Here is an 18,767-nt window from a genome sequence, read left to right as displayed (position 1 = left end):
CGCACAGCGAACAACAACCTAAGACTTGCACTGATGGAGGAGGAGAGTGGAGTAACTAGCAAAAAGGAGAGGGCCCATATCATAAACTGGGTCATTAAGGTGCACCAAGCCTAGGGAAAGATCGGAGATAAGACCAACGCTCCAAATCGGCCCGAGCGAAAACGAAACTTTCAACTGGAGGCCGCCATCTTTATATCGCCATCTTGGGTACGCATTACAACAGAGACAAGCTACGAACAAACAAAGTTAAGCACCGAAGCCTAGGGTAGATCGAAGGTGTGCCTAACACGCCAAACAGATACTAGCTGACGGGGACCGTCATCTTTTAGAGAAGTAACAACAACGTGACACCCACGGCGAACAACAACCTATGACTCGCGTAGACGGCGGGCGAGAGAGGAGTAATCCTAACATATAGGAGAGGGCTACAATCATAAACTGGGTCAGTACGGTGCACCGAAGCCTAGGGAAAGATCGGAGGTGCACCCAACGCCCAAATTCGGCCTGAGCGAAACCGAAACTTCTAGCCAGAGGCCGCCATCTTTATATCGCCATCTTTGTAACCACGAACAAACAAAGTTAAGCACCAAAACCTAGGGGAGATCGGTGGTGCGCCTAACACCCCAAACAGATACTGGCTGACGGGGACCGTCATCTTTTAGGGAAGTAACAACAACGTGACACCCACGGCGAACACCCTAAGACTCGCATAGAGGAGTAAGCCCAACACATAGGAGAGGGCGACTATCATAAACTGGGTCAGCATGGTGCGCCGAAGCCTAGGGAAAGATCGGAGGTGCGCCCAATGCTCCAAATCGGCCTGTGCGAAACCGAAACTTCAAACTGGGCACCACCATTTTTGTAACACACAAATACAGCGATAAAGGGTGAACAGACAAAGCTAAGCAAGAGACAACGTGCCCACCACCCATAACTTATGAGGGACGACAGACCACTAACGGAAAGAAAACGTAAATCTCCAGGTAGAAATGAATCATAGTTAAACCTTTAGCCCGATCCGCCCCACAGGCTCTACTCGCGCCAGCCTACAGTGCTATATAGACATACCACCCCACCGGCTAAAGCACAGTGTAAGATCAGCTGGGGAACACAGCCCAAGTGATTTCCAGGGGAGACCCAAGACGCAACCAATGAGAGCATAGATCATACCCAGAACGAAAGACCAATACACCACAGAACGATAGGCTGTAATGTAGTACTTTTGATGCTAACACAGCGGGAGGCATAACGTGGAATAACCAGATCATACAGAGCAGATCACCAAACATACAACTAACTTACGGCCTAGATACACAAACCAAGGGGTCACAGGCGACAGTCAGAGGGCAACACTAATCGGCGAGTCAAAACAGATAGCGGAATCGAAAAAGTGTAAAGACACTCATAACCAATAAGGACCCATAAGAGAACCAATCATAGAATGGGAGGGTCAGAGGAAAGCTCACCCCTCTACAGGAGAAGAGAGGACGAGCAACGATGGCTGGTAACTATGGGAAACCCACGCAACAAGCAAAAAAAACAAGAGTGAGAATCTGGATTCCCCGATCAAACATAATCCAGACATTAATAGCACGTTAGACATGATCTTAAAAAAACTGGCAGACGTGCATGATTTAGCGAAATCGACCAAACAAACCACAGATGCTATCCAGCTGGAACTGGCTGCAGTTAGGGCAGGCATACACGCAGCAAACAATAGACTAGCGGAAGTAGAGCAGAGGATAAGCGACGTGGAAGATAAATAACTAAAATCCAACAAAGCTCTGCAAGAACTCTCAAAAACAACAGCAATACTACTAAAACAAACTGCGGAGCTGGATGATCGCAATAGAAGGGGGAACATCAGGATTCTAGGCAGAGCAGAAGGTGAAGAAGAGAAAAACGGCTCCTGCATGGCCTTTCTACAGGACATAATACCTAAACTCACCAACCTGAAGTTCGATGCGCCTCTGGAGAGAGACAAAGCATACAGAGTTCCGGCCTACAGACCTACAAATATTATTGCACCATGACCCATTATATGCAAACCACAGACTCCAACATACGGAAGCCATATTTGCTGTGGCCAGGAAAAAACAGAACTTGATGTGGAATGGTCAAAAAATAATTCTTCCTCAGGATTACCCGAAACACACGGTGGACATAAGAAAACGGTTCCTTGTACAAAGAGAAAAGCTGAGGAAGGAAAACATCCTCTTCTCCTTCATAGGTCCAACGAAATTCTAAATCACAGACAGGGGCAGAATGCACATCTTCGAGGACCCCAATGAGCTAACCAACTACCTACGAGGGCCGCCTACACAACTGTCGCAACCAAACGTGAACAAGAGAAGAGCATCACCGGAACTAGGAACTAGGGGAGAACATATGAAACTACTTTTACCTTTTTGATAGTGAACATAATTGTAAATATATATATATATATATATATATATATATATATATATATATATATATATATATATATATATATATATACACACACACACACACACACCTACCTCATAGTCAACATCTACCTCAATCAAAGTACTATATCTAATATAGCTAATCAATCGACTACCTCAATAACCAGAGGCCCGGATTTTGACTTTCAAGAAGGACAGTGAAATGGGAGCAGATATGCATCTGGAAGGGACAACCCCGCGAACTCACCGACGCAGTCACACGCTTTTTCCCCTAGTAGCGAGAAGAAAGAGAAATAATATCCTTCTATTTCAAAGTCAATGTTATAGCACAAATTTGCAGTCAACTATGTTTGCTAATAGAGTAACTAAGATGCAAGTAACTGGAGCGTAGATGATAAACACTATACTAATAACTCCCCAGGGGAAATGGAGCGGAGCTTTGCTGTAACACGTCCAAATTTCAAGTTGTAGGACGCGGGGGTGGGAGGGAGGGTTTCTGCGGGAGGGGGGGGTATCTGTTTTGTATGTCAGTCTAGTAGTAGCACTGTTTTGTCAAGCACTCGTATTTCGTATCTTCACCATGTGCCCTCTGGCTCCCCACTTTTGCCACCGACACATTCACGCACAGGAGGAGGGCGTTTAGAGCACGGGTAAAGATGGAGATATTCACAGAGAGAGACCGGAGATAAGGACTACACTCACGAAACACCAGGAACCAACGTGAAAACTATCACAAAGACAGGGATGAGGGCCAGATCTTTATAACCTCAACTTAACCCCACATAATGACACAGAAACAAGATAATGCACTATCACTCTCATCCAACCTGTTGAAACTCTAATGTGTGGCCAAACCGGATGATATTGAGGACCCACCGATCTGATGTTATCTTCCAGCCATGGAGATATTGTGATATCCTGCCCCCCACTGATGTTACCGGGGGTGAAGGAACAGTAGGCAGAGCTGGGAAGCAGCTATTGGCGTTTTGAGGTATCTCTCCCCTGACGCCCCTGTTGTCCTCTTGAAGGCTGGCAAGAGATAGACGCCGAATGGCCTTGGCGTTGAGAGTACTGAGGTTTGCATGACTGTGAATAGGAGTAGTGCTGTTGGTATCCTACTCTGTATGTAGAAAAACCTTTTCCTCTTGCACCCGGAAAGGCACCTTACGGTATTGCAATGTCCCCAGGGATCTTGCCGTTTCTGTGTCCTTTTTGAAGTCCTGTAGAGCGTCATCCACATGCTTCCCATAAAAGCAGGTCTCCATCAAATGGTAAATCTAAGCTCTTATTCTGAACTTCAGGGCGAAACCAGGTAGCCCGAAGCCAGCCTTGCCGTCTTAGAACAGCTGAACCTGCCAAGGCGCGAAAAGCAGTGGTGGCAATATCCATTGCGCAATCGATTTCTGAAGAAGATCGCTTTCCCTCCTCCAGGATCTTCTTTGCGTCAGCCTTGGAACCATCTGGCAGTTGTTCCAAAAATGGAGATAAATCGCACCACATTTAGCGATCATATCGTCCCAAAATTGCCAGTGCATTGGAAGCTCTAACAAGGAGGCTGGACATAGAGGAAAACCTCTTCCCCACATTGTCTAGGCGCCTACCCTCCTTATCCGGTGGTGTGGTAAGGGGCGTCAACGGATTCTTGGATTTTCGTTGAGCCGCCTGCGAGATAACAGAATCCAGCTTCGGTTGACCAATCAGGCAAGCGGGACTATCGTCAGGAGCCTTATATTTCTCCAGCCGCGGAATAACAGGGATGACGGTAGCTGGAGACTGCATCACCTTTATCCCCTCACTCCATACATGCTCCACAATCGGGATGGAACTGATGGACTTTCTGTAAGGTTCCTTAAAATCCTAAAGAAAGGATTCCGATTGAATAATTGGAATGGGAAGGCCAAACCTCTTGGAAGCTCTTTCCATAAGATTATGGAATCCTCCGATGTCTGCTGGAGGAGAATCTATAGGATCAGGTGATGGCGAAGCAGGATCCGGAATGATATAATTGTCCAATTCTGTATCAGGATTCGGGACCTGCTCGACATACTGATCATTATCTGAAGAATCATCATCATCATGCACAGTGACGATATTCTGGCGACCTTCTCTTGGTTCCGGCTCAAGAGGTTGAGATAATTGATGAGCCACTGTAGTCGGAGGTGGCGGCAGTTGCATTGACTGTTTATCAGAGGCTAGAGATGGAAATCTCCTCTTATAATCCAACAACATGATTTGTAAGTCACTAATAAGGGACAAAGGCATGACCACCATACCCTGTTGTGTTTGTTCTTGAGGTCTATCTCGTGGAGGGTATTCTTGTTGTTCCAAGTAATAATCGTCAGAATCCGAGTCATGGTATTTTACTTGGAGTTGGGATGGACTGTACACATCCCCATAAGGACCTTCTTCCTCTGAATATTCCTCATCCAAGAGCAATGCCGGAGGTAATGGTGTCACTCTACGCGGAGATGTCATCTCCGGTTCGATTTGACTCTTGATAGAGATCTGAACCTTCTGTATCGTCGACGATCTCGTAGAAGGAATCCTCGACGGAGAATGGATTATCGATGACATCAGGCTGATTGTCGACGGTACTGTCGACAAGCTGGTCGTCAGTACCATTGTAGAGGTTGTCGTCGACATCGTCGCCGTCTTCGTCACCGTCAACACCATCGTCGGCGTCATCCTCGTCGAGGTGATCAACATCGTCGACGACATTGTAACAGGTACCTATAGCGTCGTCGAAGTCGTCGGCGGCGAAGCTCTCGACGACAGGCCCGTCGACGGAGCTGGAATCGACGCCTGGTGAATCTTAGATGCAGTGGCCGACGTACCTGATAGTGTCGTCGCCGATGGACGCAGATTTTTCCCTCCTGAGGTACAGATGCTGATTTCTTGAAAAGTTTTGCCTTTTCAGAGAGGAAACAGAAGGTCTATGGCTCACCTTCTGAGTAGAAAGTACCTCAGGAACTAGTCCCTCCCTCTCCTTTACACCTCGGTGAGGAGATGCCTTGGGACTGGGCCTGTCAGACCTATCAGAGGTCTTTTGTAAGGCCTTAGTAGGAGGGTCAGTCGACGTTTAAGGGGAAGACCTACCCCTCTCTTTAGACCTCCTTGAAGATGTAGCTGAGGAGGAATCTTCACTGTCACTGGATATTACTTCCTTACGTGACTTCATCTTCTGTAACCAGGTCAAGAGACATCCTTCCCTGTCTCTCAGAGTCTTTGTAGAGAAAGTCCTGCAGATCTTACAATCAGTGGCCTTATGAGCAGGGTACAAGCAATACATACAGTCTTTATGCTTGTCCTCAATGTAAAGTCTTTTTTTAGAACAAGTAGCACAGGCTTTAAACAAAGCTTTCTTTTCCTTGTCTAACATCCTGAGGAGAAAAAGAGATGAAATCCAAAAGAAGTAGAGAAATCTGAGCAGAGGTCAGTGGAGACTCCCTTAGCACAATATGTGGTAGAAAATCTGAGGCTCTCTCAGGAAGGTTCTAGGGGGTGAGGCTAATCTGATTGGTTGTTACATGTTTTTTGGTCTCTTTTACAAAAAGAGGTGGATATGCTACAAAATGAGATGAGGCCTAGGCCTTTCTTTCTCTTTTGTACCTACTGCTATGTTATTTTTCTATTTACCGAGGCTCCCATTCCGACGACGGGGAATGATACAAGCCATGGGAATCTATGAAAGTTCCAATACTGGAGTAACAAGATGCTGCCTTAAGTATCAATCTGAAAAAAGAACATAAAGGTGCATACAATGTATTAAAAGTAGATAATTCTGGTGTGAACATAGTTACCTGTAAAGTGAATTTATACAATGTTAGGACGTGATATTTAGCCTATCAGTATCTGTGCAGTGCCCTGAAAATAAAGGGAACAATGACAAAACAAACCAACATTTAACATAAAGCACACACTCTATATCAAGAACTCCAAGGTCGCTGTAGTCATCCTATGATGAGGATCTAAGACAGTTAATGGGGTAGTGAAATGAAGAATGCATACTTGTTAAGGAGTCGTCGTTAGCATCATGAGCCTGCGAGGACGTTGTGTGCTAACTAGCACTCTGTATGGAGAAAAACAATATTCAGCACTGGCGGTAGTACTCACTCGGTATGGAGTCGCGGTGATCCGGTTGGCAGAGAAGCAGCCCTCACATGCCAGGTATTTTTTAACACTCACTGACCTATTCACTTCTGACCCTACCTCTCACTACCCTCCCACACCACACAAAGTGACAACATCAGTGCTCCCAAGTATTCGTTGGTTAGTAGCACGCCGCGTTCCGTAGAGGGACGCGAAGACCCCTATGATGAAGCATGACACCAAGGGCCCTTTTGGTGTGAGAGGGGTATTTAAAAAAAACACTGTGTGCTTCCCACCAATGTAGCAAACACATGTTACTCCAGAACCTGCTCTTTTCCTTCGCCTATTTTACGAGGGCGGATTCCATTTGTTCTTTAACTATAATTGGGGAGACTGAGTCCGCCCCTAGTGTCCTGGTGGACACATTCCCTCTCCGCTCCCTCCTTTTGATTTACATACTATTTAAATGTTGACAACTTCAGAGTTGACATTTTCTATTCTTAACACTGCAAAAATATTATTTTGGCAAACATTCCTTGGACAGCAACTCTGGATCCCCATTGAGGATGACCCCCCCCAAAAAAGGAATGGACACTGGTGCACAGGAATGGCATCTTGTGCAGCTCCATGACATTTCCCCAGTGGTATCTGGGGCCAAATTGGAGTTGTGGCAGCATCTACCAGAACAGAAAAGCTATTACAAAGTTTCCAGATCCAGTCTGGACTCAAGAGACGAGAGATCTGAAGGTAGAAGCATCCATTAGAAGTGGAAAAACATAAATATATTAAATGTGCAAAATATTTGTCAAATGACAGCATGACCATGTGTAAATAGTTCAAATCATAGTTTCTGCGAATGAAACAAAGTACACTAAAATATCAAATGTCGTTTGCAATGTTTGAGATTACAGGATAAGCAGATATTAAACGCTCAAAGCTTCGGTTCATCATATAACAGTCAATTCTGAGCCACATATTCAGAAAAAAAGTTACCTGCACAATATTCTTCTCCAGTGCCTCTTTGAAGTGGTCTCTTTCTGCTATTAGACTGTCTTGCATTTGCTGCAGTTCATGTTTCTCTTGGGTAAAGGCTGCAGCAGCCTGCTGAAGATCCTGGAGCTGCTGCACAATTTCACCTTTTTCACCCTCCAAGATTTTCAGAGCAGTCTTGCTTGCATTCAACTGTTCTTCCAGCTGTTGCACTTCTGAAGTCAATCTCTGCTGCAGTTCAGTTTTTTCCAACACAATATGTTCTTTTTCTTGAGTTTTCAGTTGCAGCTCTTCCGCAAAAGACGACAACTGAAGAAAATAATAATAATTAACAGTAGGCAGGGAGTGTAACAAAAGAAAGAGGCCCATGCCATATTTCGTAAAAGGAAGTGTAAGATTTCATATTTTAATTAGACTTCCTTTTTTATTAACTCATTTCATTTGTTTTCAAAGTCTGCTGTGTTTGTCTAAAATAGCAACTGTTACCATTGACAATTTTTACAAGTAAATGGGGTCCTATAAATGTATGAAAGAACTAATTATCGTAAGACTGAAGTGAGAGGGAGTATCCAGTAGCCACCTTTTCAAGTAATGGAAATCGATCCACATAGATGAAACATAAAATGTAACTTTATACTTATGTTCAATATGCCACTGAGTCATAATACACATTGGTCCATTACTTATTTTTGGGATGTAAGAGACGGCTCAGGGTGTCAAGCGTATAGATGCCCAGTTCAACAGGCTATTGAGGATCCCACAGAGTCCAGAGTACAGACATCAACATTCAGCACCAGAAGCAAACCCAACTGGTATACACAATTGCCAGGAGGCAGTAACAGAAAGGGAGAGGCAGGGAATGGTCCTTTGTAGCAGGGATTACTACACTAAACGAATGGAGAAGATCGCATAGTTTAACATACAACAGGAAAGAATTACTTCAGAAAGGAGGTCCTGAGCACAAGAATAACAACAATGTCATAGGAAAAGTCACCACACGACTCCTTACAATGGGCATTTCCTACTCTCCTTAATTCATTAAATAAAGTTCAATAAGGTTGTAAAGATGCCACCACATCAGCAAAAGACTAACAACTTCCAGAATACAATACAAGTCCTTTAGGTTGATCGATGGTTTATCGAATTCCATCAAAGACAAATGAGATTAAAGTTTAATTTCCACCAGCCATCATTTAAATTGATGTCACAGTTGCGGCTTGCCGCTATTCAATAGGTCGTGTAGGCATAAAAACTTTACAATCAAAAATTTTGCAAGTGCCACCAGGTAAGTATAACCTATATTCTCCATGGTCAGAATATCTAAATATGGCACCGGCCACACTACTTTAAGAATCTTTATAGGAATCTTTGGTAAGCTTTAAATTGGTTGATAAAAAAAACAGTTCAAAGCCTTATTGGTCAGCGACATCAATTACATGAGCAAAAATACATTTTAAAATAATATTTTTGGCAATTTTTGAGAAGAGACTATCAAATAATTTATCTCCTTTTCTATCTTAGGAGACAATGCACCAGTTTATGCGTTCACTAATTTGACTATTGAATTTTGACATTCCTGGCTATCACTCAACAGCTGCACTAAAAGCTGTTGCCTTTGCAGGAACTCACATGGCTTGTTTATTTATATCTTCTGCATATACCCCTTCCTATACACTATAAAAAATGGCTTAGGTCTTTATCACAAAGGGTTGTTGCCATGCCTTAAATGATTGACTAAGTGGCAATGAAAAAACTGAAAATGCCCTAAAAAGAAAATAAGGACATGGCTTTGCCTCACAAAATCAAGTTAGCCAATAGTTTTGTGAGCCCAAGTGAATATAGAAGCCAATTACTTTAATATTTTTCATCCTTGTAGGAAGCTGGTTCTCTATATAGTAGAACAAAACAAGGTACACTGTGTAGAGTCCAGGCAAACCCCAGTTGGCTTACAGAGGCACAAATGACAACCCAAACGCTCACTTTTGTGGTCATGTGGGCGAGAAGTTAGGCTTATCAGAGCATTTATTGCACAAACAAAGGCAGTGAGAATCGCATCAAGAAAGAAATCCGACACCAATTTATAAAACTAACAGATTTTTTATATGAATTTAGATAGCAAGATTATCGGAATTGGGTAAGTACTTTGAGATATGAATTTTTATATGTTTCAAAAGTTGACTGCAATTTTTGGATCAGTAATGATATCCTATGGGTAGGAAAACATATTGCGTTCAGGCACTTAGCAGAGACTTACAGGACTGTTCTTCAGGATGTTAGGTCCAGTCTGGACACACTCAAGAGAGGGCTCACCTCTTGTGGGTCTAAGGACCCTTTGGGCAAAATAATCTCTTTCGGACTAACGCTGTGAGGCTCGGGTGCAGAAGTGCTCTGAGGTCTCGAGGGGGGGGCGGTCAGGAAATCACCCTTTGGCTTGACCTTGCAGAAAAGGGGAAAACAGGACAGCTGGGCCACTCTCAATGTGTTCCTGAAGTCCCTCAACGTGCAGATAGGGTTTCCTCACCATTGGTGTCTGGGCTGGACACAAGCTGTGGAAGGGGTCCAGTACCTCGGGTATTGGTCCTGTGTGCCTTCTGGTGTCCCCACACTTGGAGGGAGGACAGATTGGACCTGGGAGGACACAGTGACCTCTTCCTAGGCAGCTACAGCATCGGTAGTGCCGGTACCGGCAGGGCGGTGAACTGGACCTTGCATCTTCTGCCTGTGGTTGCAGGCGAGTAGATCCTATTTTACAAAGGAGTTTTCTGGTGATTTGCGAATTACTGGCAGTCCTCCAGGTTTCTTGGATGCAGCATGACACTAGAAAGTCTGTTTCTTCACGATTGTGGGGGGCAGCAGGCAGTATGCCAAGGTTGCTGTCAAGTCAGTAGTTGCTCCTCTGTTCTCCCGTCAGCTCTCTTCTTTGTCCACTCCTTAGTGTCCGTTGAATCTGATGTCCTGGTATCAGCCCATAAATACTCAATTTAGGAGTGTTAAGGGGAGTGAGGGGTAGTATTCATAGGACTACTTACCCCTGGGGTCACTATACCCCCTGGATGGCCACTTCCTTAGGGGAGTGGGCAGCATCCTGTCCCAGAATAACCAATTTCACCACTCATAAGATGGTGGAATTCCTATCTTCGTGTTCACTTCAGGCTGCCAACCCTAGAGTTGTATTCAGCCTGGCAGCTCAACACGCCTCCTGCATAGCTAATTTTCCCGCCTTTCCGGATGCCAAATGAGCCCAGGGCAGGAGGTGGCATTTCTCCAGTCTGGGGAAGCCAGGGTTGCATATCAAAGCCAGTGTCCTGTTTGAAGCTCCCTGCCTTGAAATGCTAATTTACTAGCCAACCCGTTTGAAGGAGGTGAGAACACCTCCTGCCAGATCAGGAATTGTTCCTGACCACCTGGGAGCATGGGCTCTCACCCCTGGGAGTCAGAAACTAGTCTGTGGTGGCAGGCTGGACAGCACCAGTAATCCAGCACACTAGAGGACTAGTAGTGTTCAGGGGGTACCTCTAAGGTACGCTCTGGGTGCATGTATTAACAAATCCAACACTGGAACTAGTGTGGGTTTATTAATATAAGGTGTTTGATACCAAACACCATATGTTTCGGCGAAGCCATTATGTAGCTGGGTAACTCGTTTTGACTAGTGTCCAGTACATACCTAAAGATGGCGTCCCTGCTCACTTGTAATATCCAGCAAGGGAAGTAGACATTACAGGGGCATATCTGTTCATGCAGATATGTCCTAACATGTAAAATAATGCACCCTGCCTTAGGGCTGGCAGTCCTGCTGTAGGGGTGACTTACAAATATTACAGGCGGTGTTTAGGGGACATGGTACACAGGGTGTGTGCCATGTCCTGTTTTCACTTTTTAGAGCACCTTGTCATGCATCCTGCAGTGGCAGTCTGCATAGATTTGGTGCTGGGTTCCTTAGTGGCACAAAATGTGCTGCAGCTCTTAGTGACCCTCTTTAGTACCTATGTACACTTAGTAGGGACTTGCAGACGTGCTAAATGCCTGGCCTACTGGGGATCACCTGACCAGCTGTCTTCTTTTGGGGAAAAACACTGGCACTTGGGACCTGGTAAGCAGGAACCCAGGGCACTTAGTCATGTTGGATAAAGTACCAGGCAAAAGGGGGGGAGGGGGGGGGGGGGGGGGGGGCAACAAAAACCCAGTTTCCTAAAACCCTTTGTATAGAATCCTTACAAAATGCTTGGCATATTTTAATTTTTTATTTATTTATGATTCAAGACCCACCTATTTTGGGTTTATATTTTGTGATAAGGGGTGTTTTGTCACATTTCAGCAATATATGATGTATTGTTTATTACTTATAGGATGATTTCAATTAAAAGACAACCTTTAAACTAAACCAATTACGTCCCACTTGTCCCCATCCATCAAATGGGGGTTGGGGCAGAAAAAAGAAAATTAGAAACATCTGTCATGTGTTCATGACTAAGAAGATGCTCTGAAAATCTTAGCAGTTTGCAATCTGTTTTGTGTGATATTTCCTTCAAAGTTATTTGCATTCAGAAAAAGACCTTTCTACCAGAATTTTAATCACAGAATTCTCACCTTGTGACTATTTCTAGGTACCAGACTGAATCAGGAACACTTTGAACTTGTCACAGTTGCCCTTTTGCCAACTTTGACACGGAGATTAATACAGGTGCCTTCCCAGAACACCAATGTCAATCTATCTGTTGCTCTTTTCTGCATCCTACGATGCAGAGCATGTCTGCCAGATTGTAAACTATGACCGTGTGCATTATCTTACTTCGAACCTTGTTAACTACTAAAAACCATTTGACAGGCAGAGGAAGGAGGACCATGAGGCACCTGCAGTCAGACAGAGCGAACACCAGAAAAAGCATAACCAAAGGCAATTAACATTTTTTTAGATAGATATTTCTAACCACAGATTCCTCATCTAGTGTATCAATATCAAAGGATGTAGGCTGAGGTGTGGATACTAAGTCATTCAGGCTTTAGCGGGCAAATTTGTAAATTCCGATACAATTCAATACAAGTAAATGGGTCAGTCAAGGTTGCAATTTTAAAGAAGGACCCTTCCCAGCGGACCCTGAAGAAACCCAGTGGAAGACAGAAGCCACCCCACCCGTGGATACCTTGTGGACCAGGATACTTTACACTCCTTCTGGTCTAAGCCTGAAAGCTGCTCTCCACAGCTACCACTTAGAGACCTTTCTAAGGTTTTCTAAGCCCACTAAAATCACCATAAGGGTTGTCTGGATTGGTGCAGGGTGCCCACTTACATAAGTGTGCATCATATAAAAAAGCCAGCTTTTCACATTGGTGTGCAGCGGTTGGGATTCAAGTCTGCATTGTTTTACCAGATAATCTTAGTGTGGATAATTGGAAAACCATCACTAATATTAGGCACATATAATACAGCTTAGAATAAGTAAGTTCTACTGAACTTAGGGTTGGGTTGTTAAGGGTCTAGCACAACCCTTGGTAGGTAGGTAGGTGCAACGAACAAGTTACTTACCTTCGGTAACGATATATCTGCAAGAAACATAGGTTAGTTATAGATTCCTTACCGTAGAATTACCCCCAGGCGTCAGACTGGATCCAGAACATTTTTAGTCAGCAGTACCTCTGCGCGTCAGAAGGTGGTGTCGAGGTCGTGGCCCGCAGACGTCAGTTCTGTACACGACTTTCCGCGCCAGAAACGCAGAGCCATGCAAGACACTGACCACTGGTGCACAAAACTAGGGCCCTAAAAGGATGACCTTAACCCTAGAAGTCAGATCGCAGAATGGGGAGGATGGGTGGAGCGGTAAGGAATCAATAACTAACCTATGTTTCTTACAGATATATCGTTACCGAAGGTAAGTAACTTGTTCATCTGAAAGAGTTAGTTATAGATTCCTTATCTTAGAATAGATACCCCAGCAATACCAACCCCAGAGGTGGCTCTGCGAACTATATTCACACCAGAAAGTCCTGGAGAACAGAACGGCCAAAGAAGCCGTCTCTCCGGACTTGGATGTCCAGGCAGTAGTGCTTAGTAAACATGTGCAATGATGCCCACGTAGCTGCCTGACAAATGTAATTCAGAGGGGCTCCCCGACCCAAAGCAGTAGTGGCTGCCGTTGCCCTGGTGGAATGGGCGTGCAGCCCCACTGGAGGCTCCTTTTTTGCCAGAGAATAGCAGGCTTCAATACTCAAAATGATCCATCTGGAGATGGTACGCTTGAGTACAGCCCAACCTTTCTTGGCACCCACGTAGCCAACAAATAGCTGGTCATCCACCCGGAACCGTTTAGTGCGATCCAGATAGAAGTAAAATGCAAGTTTTGGGTCCAGACTGTGGAGGATCTCTTCTTCTCTCTAAGGATGTGGCGGCAGAAAGAAGGTGTGCAAAGTGATGGTTTGCCCAATATGAAAGAAGGTGACCACTTTTGGAAGGAAGGATGGAAGAGTTCTCAGGACAACCTTGTCCGGATGTACAGACAGAAAAGGAGGCTTGGAAGAAAGAGCCTGGAGCTCACTCACTCTTCTGGCAGATGTAATGGCCACCAGGAATGCAGTCTTGAGGGTTAAGAGTCTAAGAGGACAGACCTTGAAGCGGCTCAAAGGGAGCGCACATCAAATAGGTCAAGACCAATTACACGTCCCACTGAGGCATTACGAAGGGAATAGGAGGAAAGAGATGAGTAATGCCTTTTAAGAATCTATTTACAACCAGGGACTTGAAGAGAGAAGGCTGATCAGTAAGCCTAAGAAAGGCAGAAATGGCCGAGAGATAGCCCTTGATAGTGCCCAGAGCAGAGCCCTGCTGGGCCAAAGAAAGGAGGAACATGAGAACCTCAGAAAGAAGGGCAGAAAGGGGATCCACAGTCTTTGCTGCACGCCGGGAGGGACACATATGACCTCGCTAACGTCACGTACGTGGACGAGGTCAGAGCGGGGTCCTGTGGCGCCGTCCCCTGGCGCGCAGAGGTGCTGCTGCAAAAGATTTTATGGATCCAGTCTGGCGCCTGGGGATATTTTAAGTTAAGGAATCTGGACCCCAGGAGTGAACAGTGGCACAAAAACCCCACTCTGCTTCGCCCTCTGGCGACTCCGGTCCGGCTCCATGTCTACATCAGGATGGAGGCCGGGGTCGACACTGGCTGGGGGCTCAACCGGCATCAGGTGCGGTGCCAGAGAAAGCGGTGCCGGTGGAGGTGTAATATGGTCAACCGGCGCCGATCCTGGTCCAGGACTGGATCCAGGGGGTGGGGGGGGTGGGGATCTGCGGCGCTGTGGCCGGAGTTGACGGTGGAGAAGGCCTAGGCCCCCCCAACCGAGTCCGTGGGGCCCGAAGTCGAGCCGGCGGGTTCGGGACGCCCAAAGATGACATGCATTACCTCGTAAAATGTAAAAAGTTGGGCGAGAGTCGCTCCGGGTCCAGGGAAGGAAGGGAAGCCCAGAGTTGACTCTTTGGGTTCCGCGCGCGACAACACGGACCCACCAACAAAAAAACTGTGAAAGTATGGGAACAGTGTGCGAGGGATGACAATCCGTGAATAAAGAAGGAGGATGGTGCAAGACACCACCGTAAAAGACAGAATTAGACACTGCCTACATATAAGTGAAAAAGCTGTGAGAAAGAACCCCGTAAGCTAAGCAAAGACCCTTCCCAAGTGCAACAAGGGAAGAGTATCCCAACAGACAGAAATAGACTGTTATTACCATGCAGAACAACAGACAGAACTAGAATGTCAGTACCATGGAGAACTGTGTCGTCGAGCAAGAACGGAGCACAGAGAGAACAGTCCACCGCAGGAAGGTATGAAAAGACTGGCACTGCCCCTATAGTAATGGAGGTCTGAAACAGAGGTCAACAGATCCCCAAAGATGATGACTGTAGAGGAGACCAGAACCCTGAGCCAATAGAGAAGGTGGGAGGGAGGGAAGGAAGGCAGCAGGAGAAGAGAAGAATATTAAGATGAATCTCCTTGTGACAGTTAATTAAAAGGCATCATGTTACAGGTAAGAAACCCTTAAGAGGGAGTCAGCTGTATTATGGTAACAGAAACCCCTGAAAAGGAGTCAGCTGTATTATGGCAAATCTCAAAGGGACGCATCAATGTGAGCACCCATGAGAGAAAAACCAATGGCAGCTGAAAAAGGGGCCAGCGGAGAACTCCACTTGGCAAGGTCCTCGCAGAATGGGGAGGCTGGGTGGGCGTTAAGGAATCTGCGGCTAGATGACGTCCCTACAAGATACATCGTTCCCAAAGGTAAGTAACTCATACATCTGATAGAGACATCTAGCCGCAGATTCCTTAACTTAGAATAGATACCACAGCCATACCCCAAGGGGGAGGTGGGTCTGCGACAGAACAACAGAAAGCACCAAGCATTTGAGACAACAACAGAGTGATGGACAATGGGAAAGGCTGTGGCGGAACAGCCAGACAACAACCCAAAGAGCTCGGAAGAGCAAAAAATAACGGGATGCAAGACATCCCAAAAATGCCAAAATGGTGCTACACTATACCTGTATAAGCATGAGAGGTAGAACCGGCACCAGCCTTATACCAGAACAAAAGAAAGAGAGGAAGAATGACCACTCTCAGCGTAATGGCGCACTATTTTAACACCGACCAAAGGTTGAGAAGAAACATGGAGATGCAACCAGAGCCTGCCAGGCTAGCCCACGGAAGGAAGGCCGGAGGGGCTACAGGCAAGAACCAAAGGTCAAGAGATCGAAATTAGCTATGTTTTTAGAACATCAGGCGGAGACAAGAAACATGCAAGTGCACACCCATTCCCAAAAGGGGGAACAGGGGCGATCAGTAACAATCTTAAGCACGCTGATGCAGGCCACCACAGAAACATGCACAGAGCAAACCGCTACAGAGACCATAGATGTACTCGCAGTCTAACGTTTAAATGTAGACTTGAATTTCCATTACTTAAAAACAGGTGATCATTGTTTAAACTGTTTGTGTGCCGACTTGCCTTATCATAACGGTATGCAGGTTTAGCGGAAAGCCATACATATGCCCATTCTGGAATCCACTGCACTGTGAACTTTGCAATAACAAATGTTGTATACAGTTGGATCCCTCACTTAATTAACACACCTCCCCACACATGGGGAGAGACTATAATTGTGTCACCGAGATTTTATAAATGATTCTTACTGCTTTATGAACGTGTTGATAATAACCCAGGCTAGCGGGATGTCACATGGTTTAATGATCAGTTGAAATCAAGGTATGACAATCCATGTCATGTCTTACGAGTAGCCGACGCCTTGATCACGCACACGTATAAAAACTGCTGATTCCTTTTCTCGCGTTCGAACATTTCTTGTCCGGCGCGTCGAGAACTGGAAGCTGACTCATTGCGCTCCGAGTGAGTAATCAAGTATGTTGTTTTGAGTATAGGGCTGGTATGACACATGGCCCGGTGGAGAATGCACCGTAGATGTACTTGTATTCTAACGTTTAATAGTAGACTTGAATTTCCATTGTTTGAAACAAATTATTATCATTCATATGACAACGACAAGAATGGCCTCCTTCAGGATTAAGGCTGTGACTCTGTTTACGACTTTTCAGTCGTCCATCAGTGTCTGTTCTTTAAAGGAATTTTCGATTAAAGTCTGGTAATTGGTTGGACTCTACTGGGGTGAAATTTGTGAGTTTTAACTATCAGGTCACTATATATTAAGGTAATAGCGACTTATTTCAGTTCGTTTTTTCCCCGTGTTTAGATTTCGGTGATCGTTTTGACGGCACCGTCCCACGACTTGTGACTGCTCAATTTCTAAGGTATGTGGCTGATGCTAGGCGCTCACAATATTGATTGTGAATACTATACATGACCATTCAATATGGTTATTATTCTTTATTTATCGTAGAGTAAATATTGAACAGACGAAGATCGAAGTTCATTGAATTTATCAAATGTGACATTAGGATTGATTAATTTTCCGAACCTTCAGGTGAGCCCTAGTTTTTACACGTGCTCTAGTTTTAATACAAATCACACACATACAGACCTTGTGATTATACGTTTTGTCATTACAGGCTGACATTTAGACTATTGTCCTGAGGAAGACCCGCCATTGATGCGTACAAACTTACACATTAATCTAGGGTCGAAACGTCGACGTTATTCATCAGATTGGTCCATGCAATTTCATCATTTGAAAAATAGAAGATATATGCTGTGGTGTTATATGCAATTTACCTTGGATCAACTTCATTCAAAACACATATTTGTTTAAATTTGCGTGTATTCAGTTTGATGTAATGTATGTCAATTGTTATGTTATTATGCATTGTTGGTCATTATATATGTCGTGATTTATATGTTTTTTGGTCAGTCCTGTACAGTAATAATATATATGTGGATTCAAATATAGTTTAAAAAAGGAAACTTATCTCTCAGTTTTTTCAAATTAATGATTTCTATATGTGTGTGTATGAAAGTGATTAAGCAAAAAAATCCAATAGCTATCTAAAAACATTTAATGTCATTCAAATTGAGCGTACTCCCAACAGAACCAATATTTTTGCTCTATGTACACACCCAGGTTCTGAGGGTCACTGGGTTACCCCATTACTTTTAATGGTTATCTGGTGCAGGTTATCACCTGCGAGGGTCTTTCGTCATTTATTGACTTTATGAAAAAATCATATTATGTCTGAGAAAGAAACACTGTCTTATAGTGAGGACTATATCAACAAACTGATACAAGAACAGACAGAATTTGACTATTTAGGCACAGGCCTAACTCCAATAGATACTACATTGAATGATAAATTGTCAAAATTAGAGAGATTAGAGAAGAAGCTAATACGTACTCGTCTGCATGGCCATTTGTTGACAAAATATCTGCAAGCAAACATCATACCGAAGGGATTACAAGTACGCAACGAACCAGCGATTTTTATTTATTTACCTAAATTCCGTGAGGGTTTCAGCTTTGTGGCCAACAACTGCTCCCGACACTGGATGGTGTTGGGGGTGGAAACTGCACTGGAATATGTCAAAAAATTGATGCAAGAAATAGCTGACCTTAAAAAGGAGATTCTGGAAGACAAAGGATTAAAGAACGCAAGGGAGGCCTTGGAAAGAGCTGAAAAGGCCACAGCCGAATTCAAAACCATAACATTAAATAAAAAACTGGAAAAATTGGCCAAAGATATCAGGCTATATGATAAGAAGATTACGTATCCTTACATATGCGACGACTATTACACTCAGGACGCG

The 18,767-nt window shown here is 44.6% G+C and overlaps 1 protein-coding gene across 2 annotated transcripts in view; it reads right to left on the bottom strand.

Annotated features, from left to right (window-relative positions):
• Positions 1–18,767, bottom strand: part of CENPE (centromere protein E) — a 1,911,253-nt gene that overhangs the window by 1,232,535 nt on the left and 659,951 nt on the right. For both annotated transcript variants that reach the window (XM_085641421.1, XM_085641422.1), the window contains exon 34: positions 7,512–7,817. In XM_085641421.1, the coding sequence (XP_085497547.1) occupies positions 7,512–7,817 (306 nt within the window). The remainder of the gene's footprint in view (positions 1–7,511; positions 7,818–18,767) is intronic.

The sequence above is a fragment of the Triturus cristatus genome, chromosome 2_2 (assembly GCF_964204655.1).
Source record: "Triturus cristatus chromosome 2_2, aTriCri1.1, whole genome shotgun sequence".
Taxonomy (NCBI): domain Eukaryota; kingdom Metazoa; phylum Chordata; class Amphibia; order Caudata; family Salamandridae; genus Triturus; species Triturus cristatus.
Note: the sequence above shows the minus strand (reverse complement) of the source record. Positions and strands in the feature narration are given on the sequence as shown.